At 47.4% G+C, this 19751-nt stretch overlaps 1 protein-coding gene across 10 annotated transcripts in view; it reads left to right on the forward strand.

The window, feature by feature from the left end:
* The first annotated feature begins 3230 nt into the window (after positions 1-3230).
* Wwox (WW domain-containing oxidoreductase) overlaps positions 3231-19751 on the forward strand; it is a 913078-nt gene continuing 896557 nt past the window's right edge. For 4 of the 10 annotated variants that reach the window (XM_006531512.3, XM_011248556.2, XM_011248557.3 and 1 more), the window contains exons 1-4: positions 3234-3474; positions 8064-8128; positions 8936-8993; positions 11756-11934. In XM_006531512.3, coding sequence (XP_006531575.1) covers positions 3368-3474; positions 8064-8128; positions 8936-8993; positions 11756-11934 — 409 coding nt within the window. In that variant the 5' untranslated portion in view covers positions 3234-3367. Of the gene's footprint in view, positions 3475-8063; positions 8129-8935; positions 8994-11755; positions 11935-19751 lie in introns of all 10 variants that reach the window. The other 6 variants (XM_006531513.3, XM_011248558.3, XM_006531514.3 and 3 more) reach the window with 4 other exon arrangements.

Below are 19751 nucleotides of genomic sequence, written 5' to 3' on the forward strand. Positions count from 1 at the left end.
TTGTTTGTCTTGGTTTTGCCTTTGGTCCTCAGAAAGCCCTCCCCACTCTCCATTGTGTGTTTCAGTTCGGACACATACATGCTTATTTCTGAGGCAGGAAAATAGGAAACTGGCGTCTGGAGATCAACTTAAGAAAGAGAACCTGGGGCTGGGCACGGTGGCACACACCTTTAATCCCAGCTCTTGGGAGGCAGAGGCAGGTGAATTTCTGAGTTCGAGGCCAGCCTGGTCTACAGAGTGAGAGCCAGGACTACAAAGAGAAACTCTGTCTCGAAAAAACCCCCCCCCCCCCCAAAAAAAAACCAAAAACCAAAAACCAAACCAAAACAAAAAAAACCCAAAACAACAACAAAAAACAAAACAAAACAAAAAAAAACCCAAAACAACAACAAAAATAAAACAAAACAAAAAATCCCAAGATAAAAAGAGCCTGGGAGGAAAGATTGGAAGCCCTTAAGTTACCTGAGCTTCTTTCAACCAAAAGAGCAAGCCCAGAAAATCCCTGAGCTTGGGAGAAGTGGGTACTTTGTTAGTAGACCATGAAAATTTACTTCAGCCCATTAGGATTAGGGTTAGGGTTAGGGTTAGGGTTAGGGTTAGGGTTAGGGTTAGGGTTAGGGTTAGGGTTTATTTCAGCGTGTGGCTCAGCTCTCATTCCTTTATTGCTCTTTTGGAGGCAGACCGCAGGTTGAAGCCTGGCACATCTCCAGGCACCTCTTTATCTTGCTCTTAATAAATCACCATTCCTGAAGATTTTCATGTGTCTTTATACAGTTCACTAGAAAGAGGTGCAAGGACCCAGAAACTCCAGCATCTGTTTGCCAGACTCAACTCTGCACCTGTGACAAACCCAAGTGAGGTCACACTGACAGGGAGTTTCCCCCTCAGAATCCTTTTGTTGCAGCAGCAATAAATAAATTAACTAATTAAAATATAAAAATAAATGTAACTGTCGTGTGTTTATAAAAAGATAAAGAGAGGAGGAATATGTTTTGGTGGATTTGTAGTCAGGTATGTGGGAATGGGGTGCCTCTATAGGCCCATGCTGAGGCATCCCTTCCCCCTGAGGGACCAGCCAGCCAGTATAGTATAGAGCTTACTCAGAGAGGGGAGTTGAGAGTGTAGTGGGGGGGAAGAGAGAGAGAGAGAGAGAGAGAGAGAGAGAGAGAGAGAGAGAGAGAGAGAGAAGAAGAAGGAGGAGGAGGAGGAGGAGGAGGAGGAGGAGGAGGAGGAGGAGGAGGAGGAGGAGGAGGAGGAGGGAAGTAGAGGCCGCCAAGAGCACGGATGGGGTGGGTGGGGGGAAGGGACGAGGGGACAGAGTGGGAGCAAGAAGGCAAGAGAGAGGAGGGAGCAAGCAGTCTCTTTAAAGTAATTCAAGCACACCTGGCTGTTACAGGGTAACTGTGGGGCGGAGCTTAGACACACACACACACACACACACACACACACACACACACACACACACAAATGCTAACGGGATAATAACAGTCGCTGAAGTCGCTAACCTTCTGTTTTAAGTCTCCCATATGCTGACCTCACTGGCAAGAGCCGCCACTCTAAGCTTCGATATTCTTTCAGAACATTGTCAGAAGAGTCAGGAAGCTTCCCAGATCCCTTTTGTAGGTAAAGTTTGGCATCAAAGCAGCAAACTTGATTTAGCAAGGACTCATGATTTAAGTTAAATCAGGTCTGCAGGGTATTGGGGGTGGGTAGGTGTTGAAATAAATAACCAACTTCCTGGTATTGATACATTAGAGAAGTTGGGTTCTAGGAATAGCCTACTAAAATCCGTGTCCCTTGCACACATTTCGTTTCTTTTGAGTGGTGTCAAATTTTACTCAGCAAAAGTGAGTGCATCTTGTTGTTGCAAATTTCTACTAGAGAAGAAAGTAAACAATCGATTAAAAACAAACAAACAAACAAACAAACAAACAAAAAACAGGTTCAAAGGTTCCTTGCTGGGAACCAAGGCTTTGAACTGCAGGCTGATAGCGCCACCTGGCGTGCAGCTTCGGAAGCACAAGCTTGGATAGTTAAAAAATCCTCATTTCATAACTACTGTGGCGCAGATGTTTTTACAGAAACAAGATGGTCATAAAATCTCCTTAGGGTATGACTTTGTGGGTGTTGGCTTTGTCTCACACGTATTCAAGCTCCTGAAAAATCTTCTTTGCCTGGGTTTACATGCAGATAGATCCTTGTTAGATCAAAGTCAAAGCTAAACTTCCAGGAGCCAGAAATGATAAACAAATAGGGGAAGGGACTAAGTGCTGTTGTGAAGGTAGGCTTCACATTGTGGGTCTAGGATATTTATAACCAGGATTTTTTTTTCAGGTGCTTTAAAAGTCTGCTTTGCAAGTTTGTAATCAGGTGCCGCCTATGAACAAGAGAACCAAGTTATGGTTGGAAGACCATTCTCTCTTAATAGAGAATCTGGAGGCATGAGAATTTGCATGTTCTCGATTTTTGGCTCCCTTTATAGCATAGGCTGGCCTCGAACTTGTGAACTTGTGATCGTTTTGACTTACCCTCCCAAATTCTGGAGTCACTTAGTTCTCCAAGTGTAGGTTTTTTTTTTTTAAATGGCATATTTACATAAACAACACAGATTGTGAATGGAAAAATACCTGGATAGTATCAAGTCAGGACATTTACTCTCGCAGGTGTGTCCAACCTGAGGCTCGTGGCAACACGTGGCCCGGGATACTAATAAATGCTGCCCAACACAAAAATCCTAAACTTTAAGCATTGTGAGATTTTTCTTTTCTTTTTCCTATTTGGATATTCGATTGAGGGCTTCTCTAGTGTAAATTTTGGAAATGACCATGTCACAGTATCATGTCGTAGTGTCAAAAGGTTGTACACCTGCAGGGCATGGGACGAAACTGGAGCTCAGAATAATCTCATCAGAACCTTTCCCCCCTCCCCGCCCCCCCTTTATAGTCCAGTTGAGCTTGGACTACATTTCCCAGGATACTTCACTGCTGGGACTCATTCAGGATTGGGTAAAACAATAAGGAAGTGCCTTCGGGTCGCCCAGCAACGTGCAGAGTCCTGCATGATGACTGGGTAAGCACGCCCCTTCCAGGAGGCTGAGGAAGCTTATTCCAGTTTCTGAGCCGTTCCTGCTTTTCCTTCCACCCCCCACGGCCGTTCCATCTCTTCCGCGTTCCCTCCCGTGCTCTTCTCAGGCTCCGCCCCCTTTCCCGCCAGTAGCTGCAAAACCCGGAAACTGGATTACAGCCGCGGACCGGCTGGGCGAGCAGTGCGCAGGCGCGAGCGGTCTGGTCCCCTCCCGGACGCGCGCGGCGCGGTTGAAGCCAGAGTGAGTTGCTGAGGAGAGCAGGCGGCTACTTCTGTCTCCAGCATGGCAGCTCTGCGCTATGCGGGCCTGGACGACACGGACAGTGAGGATGAGCTGCCTCCGGGCTGGGAGGAGAGAACCACCAAGGACGGCTGGGTGTACTACGCCAAGTAAGCGGCCTTGGAGCGGCGTTCCTGGGAGCCGTGTCCTGCGAGGCCTGGACCCTGCGCTGCCCTGCCAGGCGGGCATGCGCATCCGAAATGCCAGCCACCTGTCCCAGGCTGTCCCCCGTTATTAGGGGATCTGGGTCAAGGTCCCGTCACCTGGCCACCCGCCGCACGCCCCCTGCCGCTCACTAGGTGGCACTGCACCGTGCGGTGGTGGCGCCTAGGTCTTACTCCTCTAAAGAGGAAATAGAGAAAACTTCAAAGCCAAGCTCCTGCCATGGGGACCTGATCTGGAGGCCCAGCAATCTGTATTTTTAAGCAGATGTCCTGGATGGCTCGCAGTGGTTTCCCAGGGAAGTCTTGGAAACCTCCACAGAGCCTTTCCCTGTTGCTAACCGTGACCTTGGGCCACTGAAAGCAAGCCCCTGACTTTTCTGTTCTCCTCATCTCTGAAATGAGCAGACACAAGAATGAATCTGTGCTGTGCACAAGGCACTCAGTGGAGAGGCTAGTAGGTTGCCCCGCAGGCGTTTTCTGTTACTTGGACTGTATCTGTGGCAAAATTGCATAGGCGTGATAGGGGATAGTAGCTCCCATAGGGGGAGCTACTGCAGCTGACTCTATGCTTGGGGACCTCTGTTCATTTTTAAGAAATAGATACTTAATGGACAAAATGCTAGGTTTTCATACAGTCTTGATCAGGCTCTGCCAGTCAAAGAATGAAAAAGCGGGAAATTCGCAATGTAGCAGGTAGCAGTGGAGAAGTCTCCAACACCTCCGACAGCAGCAGGCACAGTCAGCAGGCTGAAAGGCACTCTGTAGGGGAGGACTCGTGTTCACAGGGCAGACACACATGGAGAAAACAACTGCAAAGCCAAAGGGAACTCTGGAGCCGAAAAAATTGCAGCCTCTTCTTGAGGGCTTTGGTTTTAAGTCATTGAGGAGTTTTCATTCCCTAATTTAAGAGTTGGTCAGTTTGAAGAAAAGATAAGGGTTGGTCAACCCACATCTGTTGGGTAACGTGTCCTGATGTGGTCTCGAACTTGCTGAGCCAGTCATCAGCAACAGCTGACTAGCAGGAGAAAAAGCCCACAAGGACTTTGTTTTAAGATGCCAGGCTTTCGACTCACATAAAGAGTGTGAGGAAGAAGCTGGCTGTCTTGGAAGTTCACCACCTGTGTCACCTAGCCATGGTTCCTCTCCCTGTCTGCCTTCCAAGATGTCTATCTGCCTCCAACCCCCGAGTTTCATGGTCTCCTTTTTCTTATGAATATTGTGTACTTTTCCTGATTTTTTTCTTCATATCAAATACTTCCTCTTCTATTTTCTTATATATCTGTGAAATATTTTTAAAACAGGGTCTCATATAGTCGAGGGTGGCCTTAACTTGGTTAGGTGGCCGAGGTTGAGCTCCCATTTCTCCTGGGCAAAGTGTGCATGAACAACACACCTGACTTTATGTCTTTAAAAGCTAGGAGACTCAATCTTTTTCAAGCTTTCTATGAGAGTATCTTATCACCTGGCTTTCAGAAAACAAACTATTGTATTAACACCTGTAAGTGTATTTTTAGTTTTTAATAATTAACTTAAAAAATTATATACAGACCAGACTGGCTTCAAACTCACAGAGACCTTCCAGCCTCTGGGGTTAATGGCACATGCTACAGTTTTGTCTAGCAGTGCTTCCTGTAGCCCAGGCTTGCCTAGACTTTCTTTTGTAAACAGGATGACATAGTTCTTGATGCCTCCACCTCCCAGATATGTAATTACAGGGTTTGTACTACCCTACCTGGTTCCAGAAAGACTTAAAAGATAACGTTCTTGCCCTGTTATCAAATTAGGAACTAATGTGCCCTGGCGTCTCCCCACTGATGGGCTGTAAAGTATGAGATTTGCAGGTACTCAAAGCTACTCACTGCTGCCCCTGGTGGCCAGATAGAAAGAAACAGAAAAGCTTTGGTGAGTTCATTCATTCAAGAGTCCTTAAGGGCCAGGCCGGTGGGTGGGCATTGGTGATGTCCAGCTAAGTGTGGTGCAGCTGCCATTCTTAAGGATCTCTGCAATACCAGCAAGTGATTTCTAATGATATAGTTCCAGTGCACTGTGTCCAGCGTGAGGTGGGTGGGTGGGTGAGGGAGGCCGCCTAGGAGAGGTGTCACTTGCCCTGTGTCTCAGAGTGCTGTAGAAGGTGGCCTCAGGTGGTAGGAAGTCAGGCAGGTTGGAGGGGGCAGTGGGAGGAGAGACCCCAGGCAGCCCTCTCTCTGTGGTATAGAGTTGTAAAGCCTGAGACTGGTGAGAAAGGAATCAGTTTGCAGAGGCCCTTCTGTGCTTCACCAAGGACTTGGATTTTGTTGTCGGACTCTAGAGCCAGCCGATGATCTGAAGCCAGGGAGTGATAGTGAGTTTGTGTCTTCAGAAGGACTGAGTGGCTCTGGAGACATGAGTGGATTGTGTGAGCAGGAGGTGCTGGGGTATAGGCATGCCAATGGTCCTGCATTGGGTGCTCCTACGTGGACCTCAGTGTGTGGAGTCTCAGCCCTAGAAAACGTCCTAGACTGTGCTGCTCCAACCACCTGAACTTAGCACTGTTTCTCAGTCCTTGGCGTCCGCTGTCGGCGTCTCGTCCATTGGTGATGATGTAATACAGTTTACTTCCTTTCCGAGGGTGGATTTAAGGAAATCAAGCTTAACCTTCGAGTGCCTCCTTCAGTGCCTGGCTGTGTCCCTCACGGGAGGGATGCCCTGTCACTGGTGACAGGTGGTTCTAGCTTTCTACCCACGTTTTAAGGAGAATGGTCTAGTACAGTTGTACTTTTTCACTCTATTAAATGTGAACCGAGCAAAAGTAAAGGAAGAAACAGCAAGTAGCAGATAGAGAGAAGCCTTGGCTAGCAAAATCTTATCAATAGAGCACTCACAGTGCCCATCAGAAACTGACTGGAAGAGCCCAGCTGAGAGAGGAGTAAAGCTTAGTCAGGTGTGTACAACATCAGCCCACATCTGGGAGCCCCGACTGAGGCCGTGGTGGAGCTCCCGTTGCCTGGTACTTATTCTCCATGTTTCCCTTAGCCATGGGCAGTTTTATATCATGGGATAAACAGTAGCTGAGGGAAGGCGCTTGGGAATCTTTTAGCTATGTTCAAGGACAAAGTGTGTGTGTGTGTGTGTGTGTGTGTGAATACCCTTAGCTGTCTGCTGTTTTCCTTTCTCCTGTCACAGACTGGGGAGCCCATTAGTCTCTTGGGAGCTTTTGAAGGGCACGTGAAATAAACACACTGGAGCCTGGTAAGGGGAAGCCTCCTATATACCAGAGTCTGCTTTCGGTGAGCTCAGACAACTTACCAATAGAATGTATGACAGCTCACCATTGTATTATAAGATTGCTCTGTGAGACCATTTGGACAGTGTCCTGGAGACAGCCCCATTCTGCAGATGACAGGAGGTGATGGCTGAGAGGTGGAGTCAGTGGAGCAGTGGTGCGTAGGGGCTGTCTGGTCAGACCCAGCGTTCACAGATCCGTGGTCATCTTGTCATAGCTAAGTGACCTGTGCTACTGTCTCGCTACACTCTTAACATCCTTTTGGGTGCACTCAGGACCCAGAGATTAATGAGACACTGAAGTTATACCTGGGGCCAAAATACAGATTTAAATATTTGTGAATGTGTGTGTGTGTGAAGTGTGTATGTGTGCATCCCATGGAGTATTGGTGGAGATGAGAGGACAGCATTCAGGAACTGCATCTCCTCTTCCTCCGTGGGATCCAGGCAGCAAACTTGGGTCCTCAGGGTTGCATGGCAAGCACTTTTTCCTCCTGAGCCATTTTGGCAGGCCAGAATATACATTTTAAAAGTCACATCTGGCCGGGCATGGTGGCGCACGCCTTTAGTCCCAGCACCCCGGAGGCAGAAGCAGGCAGATTTCTGAGTTCGAGGCCAGCCTGGTCTACAAAGTGAGTTCCAGGACAGCCAGGGCTATACAGAGAAACCCTGCCTCGAAAAAACAAAACAAACAAACAAACAAACAAACAAGTCACACCTGTAATTTTAATAATTAGGAAGCAGAGGCAGCAGAATCAAGCGTTTAATATCATCCATGGCTACGTAGTGAGCTCAGCCTGCGCCACATGAAACCTTGTCTCCAAACAAAACCAAAACAAACCAAAAACCCAAAACTCAAAGTAGAAAGAACAAGGAAAATAAACTTTAGCAATGCAATATTTAAGCTACATCTAATATTTAAATATGAGCGTTATAAACCAGATATTGAAGATAGTCAGTGTATTCTTGAATAAAGGGAAGAGGAGTGCAGAATGTCTTGCTAGAGCTTTGTGCTTCCCAGAGCTTTGTAAAGCTGACTCTAGCTGCGACCCTGCCCCGCTTGCTCTCCCAGTGATCCCCCTGCCTGCCCTGCAAGATTCCTTCAGGTTTGATTCTGACCTACAACCAGAGGCCTCTGACCTGTCGTCGTCAGCAGACCATCTGCCCTGAGTCTGCCTGTTCTCAGGACTCCAGCTATATCAGGAAGAGCCACAGCTAACACAGTGACATCGTATAGCAGTGTTAACTTACTCTGTTGTGGGTCTCTATTACAGTCACACTGAGGAGAAGACCCAGTGGGAACATCCGAAAACCGGCAAGAGGAAACGGGTCGCAGGAGGTCTGTATGCCGTCCCAAGCAGAGAAGCATTAAGTAGCTAGGGGAGATGTCAGCGGTGGTGAGGTAGCAGTTAACCCTGCCTTTCTGGGAAGGCTGTCTGGTGGGTGGCCGTCAAGGAGCAAGGCTGTCAGTCTGAGAGCATAACGGGATTTGGCAGAAGGAGAAGATAAGATCTTGAGGTGGACAGAAGGATGTCTTCTGGCTTTAAACAAAGTTTATTGAGAAAATTGGAGCTTTGACTTGGGCTTCTCTGCAGTTGCACCATGGGAGCAATTACTCTTGGTGTAGGCTGTAGAGGCAGATGTCAGTATTTTATGGAAACCTACAAAGATGTTTCTGAGGCAGTACACAGTCCATGGAGTGGGAGTATTGGATGGAAACCAAGGGGTTGCGGCTCCTCAGGATGCAGGTGAAGACAGAGGAGCTCGTACATGACAGGATGGCTCTACAGCAGAGCACAAGGCAGCCTGGGCAGCACACCACTGCTCATGTCTGGTGTATTTGCAACATGGCTGTGAGCTTCGGGAATTTATGCTCGTAGGAGCATCTGCCGAGACCTGAGGTAAAAGCAGGAGTTGAGAGAACACTTAAGAGTGATCAAGAGTGCAACAGGGTTTTGGTTAAATGCAGGAGGCAGAATGTGGATTCCAGATGGGATGCTGGGCCCTCTCTAACTGCCATGTGACCAGCCTGGTCCAGGAGGAGGCAGGGGGACTGGGGATTAGAGGGATAACCTCTTTCCTGACCCTGGGGTGTGACGTGGCTTCATTCCCTACACACGCACTGTTAATCTTCCTTGTGTTTCAGATTTGCCGTATGGATGGGAACAGGAGACTGACGAGAACGGACAAGTGTTTTTCGTTGAGTAAGTGTCTGTGTAGAAGCCTAGCCAGTTTGACTTTTAAGAGGGATTTTTAGTTATAATTTCCTACATTGACTGTAGGAAAATATGAAGTCATAGAGACCTGTTTTACTATCAGGAGTAACCCCCTTTACAACTTTGTGATTTTTTTCTTCTAGTCTGCAGTTTTCCACCCTTCTTTGTACACTAAGGTTTTGGGGTTGGGTCAGCCCACTCATCTGCCACGTGGATTGTGGTGTGGTACTCCCTAAGCACACCCCTAATATAGCACATAATATAATTGTCATTCCTTTAAGGTTAAACAAAACCTTAGCTTTTTGGAGACAGCGTGATATTTTGGGAGTTTCATGAAGATTTCCTTGGGTTTTCACTCTACTTGATTGGGCTTCTTTTCTTTCTTTCCTTCTTTTTTTTCTTCTTTAAGCGGCTCGTCCTGAGGCTTACTAACATTTTTGCAAAGAATCGATTGATGTGTCTGTGTGTCTGTTCGAGGGTGTCGGGCTCATCTCCTGTCAGTCTTCAAATCTCCTCTTAGGCAGGGTCTGTCCCTGAACCTCACGAGGAAGCCAGTGAGCCTCAGCGAATGTGCGGTATCTGCAGTCTTCAGAGCTGGAGTGCAGATGTGCAAACATGGGATGCCGGGATTGCAGGATGGTGCTGTGTCCCAGGCTCCAGTCTTCACAGTTGGGCAGCACGTGCTCTGGAACTGCTGCGTCGTCTCTGGAACTTCATTTTCCCCGTTTTTAGCACTACAGTGACAGTTGGTTTGGCCTCACCGGTTACTGTCCATGTAGTGATAGTGGTCGTTGTAGCAGTAGGCTCACCTGGAGAAGTGTTTTGTCAGCAAACCTCATGAACTCCCTCGCAGTTCAGCCTCCACACTGGGAGCAGGCAGGCCAGGCTTGCTTTGGAGAGTCTGAGCAGCTGCACGCAGCCCTAGGAGGGCAGCCTCTCCAGCAGGTGGCTACGTGGATGTTCTTTGCTAATGATTAGACTATGAAGGGTTTCTTCTCCCTTGATTTATAAAAATCCTTTCCCTTATCAAGACAGGGCTATCATTTCTTTATAGCTTTATGCTACAAATATCCCTTTCTACGTTTTCCTTAGACCCCTTGGCTGTAGACACTCACAGGCTCCATGCAGCCAGACTCCTCCTGTGTAGGCTTCTGCTGTGCACACACGTCTGCTCAGCTGCCCTCTGGAGTGCTTTTCCCTTTTCACTGGCCCAGAGCAGTGGTTCCAAGATGGAATTCTCCAGTCAGCATCATTGGCAGCTCTTGGGAGCTTACTAGATATACACATACTCAAATCCTTACCATCTGAATCTCAGCGTGGGGTGTGTTTGTGGTGGTAAGGGGCAGCCGATTCCCTCCAGGGCATTCTGAGGCAGGCAGGTTTGTCTGGTCTACTCTAGAGAGGGACCAGCTGAACTTTTGTGTAATGGATCAGATGTGTTTTAGGCTTTGGCACTACCTGGTTTCTGTTTTAATACAAAAATAATGGCCATTGCTGTGTCCTAGTAAAACTTTACAGAAACAGGCAGTAGGCTGAATCAGCCAGCTGCTGGCCTAATGAAAAATGAGCATGGACCGTGGAAGCAAGCTAGGACGAGGTTAGGTATTTTCCAGCTTGCTGGAGGGTGTGCTGAGATCAGCATAGCACGCTCTTGAGAGAAAGGAAGTGTAGATTTGTTTCCATGTGCAAATACTGTCACTGGTAGCTACTTACAGGCCACCAAGGTGGAATCCCAGGGGAGTGGAGACAACGGCACCAGCCAGCACTGCCAGATGTCAGTGTGGTCAGACAGAGTCTCACGAAGTTGTTCAGGCTGGCCTGTAGTCTACCTGTTCGGACCTCCTGAGTAGCTGGGATCACAGGGCTATGCCGTGGCTCTCAGATACATACACCTTAAATCATGATATCCCATGCATTTCAGGAGGGTTCTATAACTTTTCAAGGTCTTTATCTCAAGCCTCAAAAATGCACATAACCTTTGTACTCCATTTTATCTATTTAGAGTGTGTGTATGTGAACATGGCATCCAGGTAGGTATCAGGACAGCTTGGAGTTAGTTGTTTCCTTCTGTCATGTAGGTCTGAGGGATTGAACCCAGGTCATCAGGATTGGTAGCAGACACCTTTCCCTGCTGAGCCATCTTGACAGCCCAAGACTGTATTTAAAAATATAAAAATGGGATTAAAAGGAGTAATTTAATAATCTGTATGTACCAGTATATTTTAATGTTGTTTCTAGATTAATTCCAAACCAAAAGTTCAGTCCTTATTATAGATTGGCTTGGCTATGCAAACAATTAAAATCTTGCTGTCTGGCTTGCTTTGTAGTTATTAAGACGTCTATCATTTCCATTTTCTCCTTGTGTACCAATGTGTGTAGGCCTTTGCACAGGCCAGTGAAATTACATGGATGTCTATTGAAGAGAGTGGCTGACAGGTCTTATAGATGCATTTATATTAATGTGAATTCAGTAGAAACTTAGAGCCTTCTCAGCAGGCTGCTGTGGGACCCAAGAGGCCTGCTGTGTCCCAGTACCTTCAGGGTTGTTCTGAGAGGCTCCACGGCTCTTTTCAGGCAAGAGTGCCATCCTTCCAGAGGCCAGAAGGTAGATGGAATGGCTTCTGGGTCTCTTCGTGTTTGACAGTAAGGCTGTGGTGCATTGTTCCCCTGAAGTATTAGATTTTCTTGTACTTAGAGATGCTGGTCCTTGCTGTATAGAGTTCAATGTTCTTTCTTCCTGCTCTTTGCAGCCACATAAATAAAAGAACTACCTACTTGGATCCAAGATTGGCATTTACCGTGGACGATAATCCGACGAAGCCGACCACCAGACAGAGATACGACGGGAGCACCACCGCCATGGAGATCCTGCAGGGCCGGGACTTCACAGGCAAGGTGGTCCTGGTTACTGGAGCAAATTCGGGAATAGGTAGGCCTGCAGCTTACTGTCCTCTTATTTCATTTATTTAATTTTTGTGAGTGCTGCAAAGAATTCTCCTTAAATGTAACTGTAATGAAACGTTGGTGGTGACTCTCCAATTGAAAGAGGCTGTTACAGCTCTCTCAGCTGTTGTCTCATTAAAACCGCACTCCCTCTCCATCCCAGTGTTACAGTGTGAGGTTTGTGGGGCCTGACCTTGAAGTTGCTCAAAGCTGAGAAGTCAGCAGAAGGCTGTGGCTATTTTGGTATTCAGGGGCTGGAGACAACAGGCTCTGGCTAAGAGGTTTTGACCCGGTCGGTGCGGTGCATGGATGCATTCCAATTACCTGGCTGATTCAAACCAAAATTGATTGGTAACGGGATCCTGGACAGCAGTAGATTGTGACTTTGGATCCAAGGGTACTGCAGGTTCCCACTGGTCACTGAGCCTATCGTTTTCTCTTGGTAACCGTATCTTATTTCTTCATAAAACTGGAGAGTGTGTCCTTGTCCTCACCTCTGCAGAAACCCTCCTAATTGCCCCTGTTTAACCACAGTGACCACGGTGGCTTTCCGGGCTGCTGCAGTGACAGCCCTGAGGCGGGCACCTGTGCCACCTCAAGAGATGGGGCTTTACTTTGTTTTGGTCCATTGACATCTGACATTAGCGTCTGAATGGCTTTGGGATAGGATATGCACCTTCATATTCAAGAGTAGAACTGCATCTGTCTGTCCTCTGCTTGTCCTCTGTCAGTTTTCTGTCCATCTGCCTATCTGTCACAGTGCCCCCCCTTATGGCCTCTCTCATGAGCTTTCCTCTCTTTTCCTTTCTTTCCTTCCTGATTTTGGAGTCCCCAGTGTCCTCCTCTAGCAGGCAGAGGAGGTGAGGTACCACAGTGGATCAGACACTCTGCAGTGTGGCTTTTGTCCTTCCAGGCAGTCTTGGAAAGTGTCCTTGCCCAGGTAGTCTGTGGCTTCTAGATAACAGGCTTCCTTCTCTCGAGCCGTGCAACTTGCCCACTTATAAGCTGCCATTACTGCTTCGTTGGGCCTGTGCACTGCAGGATGGAATGAGCATCTGCTCCCAAGGCTCCTAGTGTTGCCCTCTGTGCGAGCCCTGCCAGGGCCTCCAGCATTCCTTTCTTAGGGCCGCAGCAGGGAGACTGTTGAGTCTTCAGCCTGTGACGCTGAGTGGATGAGTGCTGAGCACAGTCCCCCTGTGACTGGACAGACACCTTGTCTGCCCAAGAGCGCTGTTGGGGCAATGGCGTTTCCACACTCCCCTCTACGTGGGAGGTGGGAGATATGGAGGGAGGTGTGTGCTCCCTGACTGACCCACTGGGTTCTCACAGGGCCTCCCCCTTTGATGTGAGCTCTGAGCAGACTGTTGTGTGGATGACGCTCTCACGCTGTCCGTAAGCAATGCAGAACTAACTTTTGAATGTTTATACTCGATAGTACTAAGGCAGTTGAGTAAATTCTCAGTTCCAAGCAGGAAGGAAGGGCAGGATGGTCCTGGAATGTAGGAGGTTTCAGAGGCAATGCAGAAGTACAACGAGGGCGTGAAAAACATTGGTTTTAGACACAGTGTCTTGCTGTGTGTCCTTGCCTTGCGTTAGCAATGTAGCCCAGGCTGGCTTCCAACTCCTGATCTTTATGCCTCTCACGACAGGATTATGGGTCTGTCCCGCCACACTCAGTTCCCAGCCCTTCTCTCTACAGTTGTGAGCTGGCTTTACCTCTGTCAACTGAATTCAGCCTTCTGGATTGGATGTGGATCAACTACAGCCCCCGGGTATAATCTGACCTCCTTGATTTTGTAGGTGTTTTTTATTGGAACACAGCCATGCACATTTAGGGTATCACCAGAAGTCGAGTAATTACAGTAGGGATCATGTGGCTCTCAAAGTCTTTACTGTGGGGCCTGCACTCAGCATTTACTCTGGGTGATCCAGCTGAACCCAAGGCAGGGTTGCCTCAGCGTCTCGGATCAGCCCATTTAGCTGAGGCTGGGATAACGGGATACCCAGGCTACAGGAAGAGTGCACCGAGCACATCATGAATAGCTGGAAGGGTTGCCCCATCAGTATTTGCCTGCCCCTACCCGTGGTCTTAGTGAGCTACAAGACTAGAATGTTGTCTCCTCAGGAACTAACACTCTTCTCCTCTTGACCTTTGTTTAACCAGCTTTCTGAACCTGAAGACTTTTAGATTGAAAGCTGTAGCTTGTGGACCTCAGTGGAGAACAGCATCTCAGGCTCCAGGGGAGCCATCCTTTCATCCAGAGCCGCTGCTAGCAGATCAAGAGCCGGAGCCTGCTAACCAGTAGACAATGGAGCAGCTCACTGCCCTGTGTGCAGCACAGCCGGGCAGGAGGGGCAGCAGGGGCAGGAGGGGCAGCAGGGGCAGCAGGGGCAGGAGGGGCAGGAGGGGCAGGAGGTTGTGGCTCTTTGGAGTTACACACGGGCTGGCTCTGATTCTGTAAAAAAAGAAGGAAACGGCTTCAACACGGAGATGACTGCATCTAAGTCCCCGGGAGTCTCAGGAAAGGGAAAGTCTAGCGTTTAGACTAGGGAGTCTCCCACTTCCCTGGGGCCCATGGATTTCCTAAGCTACATCTGTTCGAGAGTAGATTTGGCTGTGTGCACAGAGCTGTGTGGAAGCTGCTTGCCTTGAACCTTCAGGCTGGCTTGCTGGTCAGGCAGCACTCTCTGACACAGGCAGGCACATGTCCCTTGAGTGGGACAGCAGCTGCCCATCTTTATGTCAGAGGGGCATTTGAGTTCCATACAACTGATGCTTCATCGAGACCGGTATATTGTCATTGTATTTCTGGAGGAACAGTCAGGCTTTTGGCAAACTGTGTTGGAAACCCGATAGCAGCTATGAGCACATGAGACAATCTGGTGTCTGGTGCTAAGGACAGAACTCTCTTCTTTCAGTCTGAAGCTTGGAGTGGCTCAGATTTGATTTTAAGTTCTTTCTGATCTGTCTTTTCCCTTCTGGACCTTTATAATGTCGGGCAGCGTCATACATGGTCTCCCCCTGAAACAGCCAGAGGAGCAACAAAAACAAAACTAGCTCTCCTCTTAGAGTATTGTAATCACCACCCCAGGCCTTATTGTAGAGGTTCACACACACACACACACACACACACACACACACACACACACACACACACACACACACACACACACGCACACCAGGTTCACACTCCCAGAGATGAAAGAGGTTCACACGGAAGGTGTCAGTCATCCCTCACTTGGTTCTCTTTAAAGCAGAGCAGAGGCATGAGCTTTTCATGCTGGGAGCCCTGCGGGATCCTTTCCGTACAGTGTCTTCATGTGTAGGCTTAGAGGGTCTGTCCCTAGACCCTGTGGTGATGCTCCAGCATGGAGTTAGTGCCACACTTTCACTTGTCCATTGTTACTGTGATGGGTTCCTGCCTAGAGTAAACCCTTTCCTTTCTGGGCTGCTTTCCTTCCAGACCGTGTAGCAGCCCTGACCTTTCCTAAGGAGCTGTAGAGGATCCTGAGCCAGGCTGGGGGCTGCCTGAACTTAACCCCGTAACCCCCTTTTTTGAGTAAAGCCCGCGTCCTTGTGTTTGGGGTCCTGGAATTCCCCATTACATTCTTTTCCCATTGATGAGCTGATGGGGCCTTGGGTTATCTTCCTTTTGGGAACTCTGTGCTCATTAAGCAGAGGGGAAGCCCCTAAATCATCCAAGAGACCCCTAGGGAGTTAATTAACTATATCTGCAACAACGGTTCTCTTAAGCTAAAGTGATCTGAAATTATTTCCTTCGGAGAAACTATTGGAAGTTGTTTTCTTTGAGACAGAGTCTCATTACATAGCCTAGAGTAGATTCAATTCAGGGAAGTTCTCCTGCCTCAGCTTTCTCCACACCTGGCTGGACACTTGAGATTTTTATGACAGTATTGAGAAAAGTCCTTGACTGGCATTACACAAAAATTAAAAATGATTATTTTATGAGTCAAACAGCCACTTCACATGTGAACGTTCTTAGATATCGTAGTACGTGGTACCCTTAATACCCAGACCGGGTGCCATTAGAAATGCCATCGTGATTGCTGCCGTGCAGTCGGCTAACCCTGGGTAGGAGCAGAGTAGGTATAGAGTGTGTGTGTATGAGTCACAGGCCCCCAACAGATTACATTCATGTATACGTGTCCACAGGTGCCTCTCTGAACAGTTCCAGAGGGGTCTGTCCTCTGAGGCCCCAGTTAATTCTGTATTTGCACTTGGGTTTGGTTTTCACTTTTTTATAGTGTCAGCTTAGTAAATGAAGTTCCTGTTGCTATGCTTCAATGACAAAGTGGCTCAAACCCCTAATTTAAAGAAAATGTTTACAAATCTGATTTCTCTCTTATTAAGGTGTGGTGGTGTGTCACATGCAAACTTGGAAATGTTCCCGCATAAAATCCAATTAAAGTGATTCTATTCTTCCCTGCCTTTATGTAATGGAATGGCACAGTACGAGTCCTAACACAAGCATTGCTGTTTCCTGTAATTAACCTAAAAGCAGCCATGTTTATCTAGTTTATACTGTTTCCCCACTAGAGGGCACTGTTGCCCTTCGAGATAGTTGCACTCGGAGTTTTCTTCTCTGGCTGCCTAGCCTGGCTTTTCCTTTTGTTAACAGTGCCCTTTCCTTCCCCAACATATCTTCTAGGGCATGTCCGGCTCAGTGATAGAGCCCTGGCTGAAGACTAGGACCGGTGTCATCTTTCTCTTTCTTGGCTTTGCGTTTTTGTTTTGTTTGTATAAAATGCCAAAGACGAAGAGGCCCATTTAACAAAAAGGTCCATTGTGTTCAGGGAGCAGCTTGTTCCGCCAAATTACACAAGGACAGTGTTTCTTGGCATTATCGGTTTTGAGTGTGCTGGCCTATCAATTATCTGATTTCTTTTTCTAAGTGGGGATTGTAATATTTAAATATTAATGCCCGTGTTTAAGGTTCATTTAGAATGCCTCAGTGACCTTATTTATTTATTTATTTTTGCCCAGCAGCCTTATCTAGTGTGATATAATGTATTTTAATTAGATTGTTTATGAGCTATGCATTCTGTTACTAGAAGCAAATGTGTCCTTTTGGATTTGGTATCTGTTCCTTAAATAAGAAGTCATAACAGCCAGACTGTGAAACAGGCAACCAGTCCTCTGCACAGTTGGGGGGGTGGGTATTACCATTAAAGTTTGAGCAGGTCGTTTGTGGCCCAGAAGAAAGGACCTTAGGCTTGGCTTTATAAACTATTTTCAGATTTTAAGTGGAGACAGGATAAAACTCTGTTAGATACTCTTGCGTGTATTATGTTCCTTCTCAGTGACTTCTCCCTTTCTTTTGAACATGGGTGAGCCTAAAAATGCCACGGGTGTGAACCTGTTCCAGAGCAGAGCTGTTGCACCAGAGTGAAGATGTTCAGTGCGCTCAAGCGCTGATGTGTTCATTATTTAAGAAATAAATTGTTAAAACTAGGTGGCTTTTGGGAATTATTGCAGACTTGATAATAAAGGCGGCGCTGGCAGCTGGGACCCCTGGCTGTCCCTTGGGTGGTGTGAAGCAGTCTTGTCCTGTCTTGTGCCTTTTCAGCCATGCACATTTACCCCCGTGTGAATTCTCAACTTTTTCCAAAATTGCACTTGGGCCGCGGAGGCCTCTTTCAAGGGTCTCTTAATGTAAGACACCCATAGGTTACCAAGAAGGTCATCATTTCCCTTGATTTAGCAAATGAAGTCCCCACAGTGATTTGCCAAACTGAACTCTGGGGTACAGAACGAGTAAGGCATGATGTGCAAGGCATGAGCCACGCTGCCCGCTCTGTCTCTCTCAGTGTTTGTTTATCCGGCTGTCTAACTTCTCTTTCTCTTTGGATATTGTTATATACTGTATTCAGCCAGCTGCCATTAGAGTCAAGGGGAAGATTCCTTCCTAGATTCTAAGGAGATCTAGATGCTGTGTGTGCATGAGAGATGTCGATGGGAGGTGGGGGAGAAAGGCGAGAGGGAGGGGAGGCTGGAGGCTGCCTGGGGCCTCAGCTTCACTGTGTGGAGGCTGGAGACTGAGTTGGGGCTTCACCTTCACTGTGTAGAGGTTGATTAGCAAGGTGAGCAGAGCTAGGCTCTTTGTTTGAACCGATCTCACAGAAACAAAGTTAGCCAGCATTCACATGTGGTTATAAAGAAACTTCAAACCACATCTCTCATTCTTATCTTTACACTCAATGATACCAGATTAGTGTTTATGCATTGTTATTATATCATACAGACAGGCATTTTAAATAGAAGGGCTCTGCTGTCTTTTAAAATCCTCATCTCAGTGCTTGCAGCTGTATCAAAATGGTGCCAGAGTAGGAGAACAGAGAGGTGAGGTCAGTACCCTAAGTGTGCCTAGGTCCTTGGACAGGTACAGAATATGTGTGAGTTCCTGCCCGGGGCTCAATGTGCTATGCCCACCCCTTTCCTTACCTCAGAAGTAATGGCACATACCCCGTCAAGCTCACTCACTCTGCACCCAGGTCTAGAATGGAACTGACCCCGATGGTCTAGGGACCGAGGGTGGAGCTGTAGGGTAGGCTGTGGCAGATGCAGTTTCCAAGCCCCAGGTGGATCAAGGGTGAAGGCACGGATGCTTGCTTGGGGTTCTTCATCGTAGGTTAGCATGCGAGAGGGGTGCTCATGGAGTCGGGAGGGACAGGAGCCAAGTGTTACATGGAGTTAGTGTTCTGTGTCCTCTCATTTAAGTGACTTTAAATTTATTTTATTAAATGTATTGTCTATGGGGAATGTAGAAAATAGAGATAAAAAAACCAGAAAACAAACAAACAAACAAACAAACAAAAAAAACAATTCAAAATCCTTACAGTTGGAAGCATATGCCAGTGTTCAGCATCTGTGATCCGAGGCAGTGGCTTTCCTCTTTTCTTCTACTGGGCTGTGAAATGTATCTTTCCTTACCATTAAATATTCCACCTCTTAAATGGTTGCATACTATTCCATTATATGGCTCCAGCTATCTCCCCAGTGTGGCACATTTGGGTAGCTTCCAGCTTTTTAATAGCCACGGAATGGAGGCAGACATTTTGCAATTAGATGTTTGTACCCATCTGTGACATTCTGCAGCCTTATTTTGTGCAAGGAGAATTGCTGAATCGACGGATTTACCCACTAATCTTAATATCTTGATCTGTGACACTGCACCCCTAAATTGTTGTACCAATCTGATTGCCAGTTGTTGCTCCGTGTCCCTGCCAATCTTGGGAAGGGGCATAAAGAAAAAGAAAAAAAAACTGTCAATTAAATCCTTATGCCTCCGATTATACCCAAGATGTAGCCGTTCTTCACGCCGGGCCATTTGTACTTATTCTTTTATGAATTGCCTTTTCATTTTGTATGCATGGCTATCAGATACATATTGATTGCTGATTGATTGCTCGTTCCATGCAGTATAATTTAATTTTCAAAATGTCCCTTTCTCTTAGAAGTTAATTTATCTCAAAGTGTCCCTTACTCTAAGTACATATTCAATCCTGTGATCAAGAGGCAATTGAGAGAGAAGCCGGCCTGACTTCCCCTCTTGCTTCTGTGAAGTCCTCTAGGCTTCAAGGCTATTTGCTTTGCTTAGCACACTCACATCCTGGGCACGGAATGGGAGAGGGGCCCTCAGCTCAGCACTGGCTGGCTCACGATGGGGTTTGAGAGGCTGGTAAACAGTAGCCAGGAACTGGTGATTCTGGGATTGGCGCCTCCCCACCCCCCATACACATCCCAGCTCCCCAGATCTGTTAAAGCTAGTCGCACCATGCCGG

Source organism: Mus musculus, chromosome 8 (assembly GCF_000001635.26).
Source record: "Mus musculus strain C57BL/6J chromosome 8, GRCm38.p6 C57BL/6J".
NCBI classification, from domain to species: Eukaryota; Metazoa; Chordata; class Mammalia; order Rodentia; family Muridae; genus Mus; species Mus musculus.